The following is a 5943-nucleotide window of genomic DNA, read 5'->3' on the forward strand; positions in this document are numbered from 1 at the left end:
CAAAATGTGAAGCAAAAACAAATGAAAAGAGAAATAGATCTACAATAAAAGCTGGATACTTCAACACCTTCTCTTAACAAGTGATAGAACAACAAGATAGAAAATCATCAAGAACACAGAACAGAACAACACCATCAACAGGATGGATCTAATCCGTATTTGTAGAACACCTAGCCAAAACCACCAAAATACACATTCTTTTCAAATGCTTCCAGAACAAATGCAAGATAGACTACATAAACAAGGCCATAATACAAACTTCAACAAATTTAAAAGAACTGAAATCATCCAGTGTGGGTTCTTCAATCACAATAGAATCAGACTAAAAAAATCAAACATAAAATAACAGGAAAACCTTCAAATGCTTGAAAACTAAACATTTCCAATTCATGGATCAAAGGCAAAGTCTCAAGGGATATAAAAAATACATCAAGCTGAAATGGAAATGAAAAGGCAACAAATTAAAATTTATAAGACACAGCTAAAGCAGTGCAGAGAGGAACACTTAAAGCACTAAATACATATATTAGAAAAGAGGAAAGGGTGCCTGGGTGGCTCACTCAGTTAAGCATCTGACTCTTGATTTCAGCTTAGATCTTGATCTCACAGTTTGTTTAGTGAGTTCCAGCCTTCCATGGGACTCTTCACTGATGGTGTGGAGCCTGTCTGGGATTCTTTTTCTCTCTTCTTTCTGCCCCGCTTCTGTGAGCATGTTGTTTCTCTCTCTCTCTCTCTCAAAAATAAATTTAAAATATTTTTTGAAGAAAAGAGGAAAAGTCTCAATCATCTAATCTCCCACCTCAAGAATCTAGACAAATAGAAAAAAATAAACCCAAAGCAAAGAGGAGAAAAGAAATGGTAAAAACAATAGAAGAAACCAGTGAAATTCCAAATAAAAATAATAGAGAAAATCGGTGAAATAGAAAGTTGATTCTTTGAAAAAATAAAATTGACAGACATCTAGCAAGGAATCTTTCTTCCCCAAACATTTGAGATTTCAAACATGTTTAGCATCAATTCCTTTATATTTTCAAACTTTTCTCCATTTCTTTCTCCCATCAATTGAGAGAGTTCTTTAAGTGATTGCTTACATATTTTCATCTTTGCCCTGAGTTATTGTTTTTCATTGTATACAGCTAAATTAAATAAGATTTTGACAGATTTATAACAAAATTAAAGAGTTCTAAGAAAACCTTGAGGGTTAGTCTTTATCTTTCATTTTTAGTAAACTTGAAGAATTTTTTTTCCCACCACCACACCCCACTTGAAGAATTTTTAAAATTTGTAATGGAATGACAGGAAGACAAATATTTGTAGCATAAAAATGGAAATCAGCTTGATCAGCTATGCAATAATTATAAGCTAATTAAGTAAAATTAGGTTTAATATACTGTCCAATGTTTCATCAAGGTATAATTTCAGCTCATTGATAATAATCAGTTAAATTAATCTTAATGATCTTTCACTTCACATAAGCATACATGAGCATAATAAGTATGGACATGGGTATTGGGCATGGTGTTTTTTTACATTCTTTACCTTTACATGTTATGTCTAGAGGAGACCAACTTTTTGCCACCTAATTATGAAAATTAAGCTGAAATATGATTAAGAAGATTCCCAATGAATGAAGGAAATGTTCTATATCTTGAAAAAGATGTGGGTTGCATGGATGGAGCCATTGTTAAAATGGCACAGTTAAGATTGGTGCATTTCAATTTGTGTAAACATTACCTTATAACAACTATACAAAAATGAACATTGACTGGGAGGCAAAGGGTGGAGGGCAAGACATAGATGAAACAAGACAAGATGTTTTGAAGCTGGGTGATGTGTACACAGAAGTTTTGCTATTCACCTTGTATGTATTGAACTTGTCCCACGATAAACATTAATGAGCTATTACTTGTAAGATAAGTTTATAAACATCAATTCAATTCTACTCTAGCAAAGCAAAGCAAAAGAGAGTAAAACAGAGAAGTAGTCTCCTGAAAAAATCTAAAGTAACCCACTTCCATAAAAAGGCAGTTTATTCACGTACCAACTGATACACTTGGATGATATATTAAGATATTATGTTCTTCCTTTCTATAATAACAAGCAATGTTCTCCAAGACATTTCAGTGCTCTAAATTGATTACAGATACTGTACTACTAGTAAAATTTGCTTTAAAATAAAAAAGGATTCAGTAAGCTATCTATGAACATGAGTGATGGCACTGCAGGCCAAGAGACTAAATAAAGGACTGCACAGATGTCTGGGATCCCATTAAGCTGGAATGAGAATACCCACTGACGGGAGGAAACCTTTAGGGTTGGGCTGGAAATTATTTTGTTTCAAAGAAGAAACTACACCCATCTAATGTGTTTCTGGTTGTGGGTTTTACTTCATCAGTTTGTTATTCTTTCAAGGAAGTCTGTTCTCAGGAACATTTATCAAGTGAACCATGGAGGCTGGTCACTGTAATCTTATTTTTTTTTTATCCTTCTGGATAGAGGGCTTTTTAAAATTTTTAAATTTTTTATGTTTATTTTTGCGGGAGGGTGGGAGAGTAGGAGAGAAAGAGAGAGAGAGAGAGAGAGAACATGAGCAGGGGAGGGCCAGAAAGAGACAAAGACACAGAATCCAAAGCAGGCTCTAGGCTCTGAGAGATCAGCACAGAGCCTAACGCAGGGCTTGAACTCACAGATCCTGAGATCATGACCTGAGCCGAAGTCAGACACTTACCAACTGGGCCAACAAGCACCCCATATAGAAGGCTTTTTAACTGCAAAATTAGTTTATATGTTCAGAGTTTAGATTTTATTTAGCTCTACTTATTTTACTTAGAGTTGAAACATTTTGAAAATGATCCTCATTTTTAATCTTCCATCATTTTGGTTCTTACCTGAAATGAACTTTTGTTGAACTCAACTGACTTCATCTCTCAATAAATATGAAATCAATCTGAAATGAAATTATGTTTGGCGCATTTTGTGTTCTTATATGTGCACTGACCCAGTACATGTATTTTCAGGATGTTTAAAGAGCTGCTTTCTTCTTAATCTGAACAGAAACTGATGAGATAGAAATGGAGATAACCATGATGAACATTCATTGAATTCTATGAAATCCACTCAAATGTAATTTACCTTTCACATTACCTTATTTGATGTTTATTTATAAACACTCATGTCATCTTTGTGGGAGGATCATAGAGGTGATTCCTGAATTCTTGTTTTCTGCATTGCATTATGTCCTTACAACAGGGTAATACATTTGGGCCTTGACTAATTAACATAGGAGGGAAATTTTATTTAAAAATTACAATAAAATAAACAAGGCTAATAAAATCATGACCAATTCTACCCATACAAAATGAAGTAAAATCCCAAAATGTGTACTCATGACAAACTACTGATTGTTGCTACTTCCTCTTAAATAATTTAACTGATTAGATTTTTAAAAAAATGTATAAATGCTTTATTTTTGAGAGAGAGAGTGAGTGCACGAGCAGGGGAGGATCAGAGAGAGAGGGAGACCCAGAATCTGAAGACAGGCTCCAGGCTCTGAGCTAGCTGTCAGTACAGAGCCTGACGCGGGGCTCGAACCCACTAACCATGAGATCATGACCTGAGCCCAGGTCAGACGCTTAACCAACTGAGTCACCCAGGCGCCCCTGATTAGATATTTCTATCTTAAGTATTTCTTGGCCTCAGTTTTCCTCCTAATAGCCTAACTGTTTCCCTTATTGTGCAGGTGTAAGCACAAAATAAAGTAGGTCTGTTGTTCATGCCATTTTATGAGCCTTATAACTTAGAGAAATAATTTTTTATTTTAGAATTGGTGTTGCTAACCAGTGTTTAGATTCTATAGTTTATTGTTTGTTGGACAATTAAATAATGTACTTCTTGGATTCACAAACCACACTACTCATCAGAGATAAATTTCATTGCCAAAGAACAAAAGTTGATAATAGTAAGTTTACATTACCTGAGGTAGTGATTTTTAAACATTAGTATGCATGAGAATCACTTAAAGACAAAGATTGAAGATATCCGTTAGCACCCCCAGAGAATTTGATTCAAGATCGAGAGGGAAGCTCAGGAGTTGACTTTGAAAAAAACTAACCCAAAACTCCTAAGTAATTATTTATGCATATGGTTCACACACTACAGTTTGATAAACACTGACTCCACCTCAGAGTCTTTATAACCCTCAGATTTGGGGAATGGTATTGCCTGTTTGCGCCTCCTGAAGTTATCAATTTGAACGCCTGGTGGCAGTGCAGGCTAAGAGAGTGAATAAAAGCTCTGCAGATTCGGTGGACTCCATTTTATTCAGAGACTTCCCTCCCCCCAAATACAGAACACATTTACCGCTAAAGCAAAGATAGAGGTATTCAGGAAGGCAATTGTCACCAGACAAGTTATAAGACAAATTCGAAATTCAACAGCAAAGAGACTACAGAGGGTAGATGGTGGACGTGGTGACTGGGACTGGAAAAGGAATTTTTCTTCTGGAATCAGACATAACAGAGATGTCGCAAACAAAAGTACATCGCAAGAAAAGGCAAGTGGCTATCCTCATTATATGGATGATTTTGTGGGAAGTGGGTTCAGAATCGATTCAATATTCTGTACTGGAGGAGACAGAAAGTGGCACATTTGTGGCCAATTTGACGAAGGACCTGGGACTCAGGAGAGGAGAGCTGGCTGCTCGGGGTGCTCAGGTCGTTTTCAAGGGGAACAGACAACATTTGCAGCTTGACCCACAGACCTATGATTTGCTGCTAAATGAGAAACTAGACAGGGAAGAGCTGTGCGGCTCCACTGAGCCCTGTGTGCTACATTTCCAAGTGTTACTGGAAAATCCCTTGCAGTTTTTTCAGGCTGCTTTACGAGTCAGAGATATAAATGACCATGCCCCAGAGTTTCCAGCCAGAGAAATGCTACTAAAAATATCAGAAATTACTACACCAGGAAAGCTATTCCCTTTGAAAATGGCACAGGACCTAGATGTTGGTAGCAACGGTCTTCAGAGCTACATAATCAGCTCCAATCCTCATTTTCACGTTGTCACACGCAATCGCAGTGACGGCAGGAAGTTCCCGGAGCTGGTGCTGGACAAAGGCTTGGACCGTGAGGAGCAGCCCGAGCTTAGACTTACCCTCATAGCGCTGGATGGTGGATCTCCACCCCGTTCTGGAACCACCGAGATTCAGATACTGGTCTTGGATATCAATGACAACGCCCCCGAGTTTGCTCAGGAGCAATACGAGGCGCAAATCCCTGAAAACAATTCTCTGGGCTCTCTGATTATCACCGTCTCAGCGAGGGATTTAGATGCAGGATCCTTTGGGGAAGTATCTTACGCTCTATTTCAGGTAGACGACATTAATCAGCCCTTCGAAATAAACGCAATTACAGGAGAAATTCGACTGAGAAAGGCACTGGATTTTGAGGAATTTCAATCTTACCACGTGGATATTGAGGCTACAGATGGCGGGGGGCTATCTGGAAAATGCTCTTTAGTCATCAAGGTTCTGGACATAAATGACAACACTCCTGAATTGACCATGTCCTCACTCATCAGTCCCATCCCCGAAAACCTGCCAGACATCATAGTGGCAGTTTTCAGTGTATCAGATGCAGATTCTGGACAAAATCAACAGATCGTTTGCTCCGTAGATGACAATCTCCCCTTTCTCCTAAAGCCATCAGTGGAGAATTTCTACACCTTGGTAACTGAAGGAGCACTGGATAGAGAGAGCCAGGCCGAGTACAACATCACCATCACCGTCACTGACTTGGGGACCCCCAGGCTGAAAACGCAGCACAACATAACCGTGACGGTCTCCGACGTCAACGACAACGCCCCCGCCTTCAGCCAAACCACCTACACCCTGCGGGTCCGCGAGAACAACAGCCCCGCGCTGCACATCGGCAGCGTCAGCGCCACAG

General features: G+C 38.5%; 1 protein-coding gene across 1 annotated transcript in view; it reads left to right on the forward strand.

The window, feature by feature from the left end:
- The first annotated feature begins 4328 nt into the window (after positions 1–4328).
- Positions 4329–5943, forward strand: part of LOC115293410 (protocadherin beta-11-like) — a 6445-nt gene continuing 4830 nt past the window's right edge. The window contains exon 1 of the mRNA XM_029941197.1: positions 4329–5936. Coding sequence (XP_029797057.1) covers positions 4458–5936 — 1479 coding nt within the window. The 5' untranslated portion in view covers positions 4329–4457. The remainder of the gene's footprint in view (positions 5937–5943) is intronic.

This window comes from Suricata suricatta, chromosome 6 (genome assembly GCF_006229205.1).
Source record: "Suricata suricatta isolate VVHF042 chromosome 6, meerkat_22Aug2017_6uvM2_HiC, whole genome shotgun sequence".
NCBI classification, from domain to species: Eukaryota; Metazoa; Chordata; class Mammalia; order Carnivora; family Herpestidae; genus Suricata; species Suricata suricatta.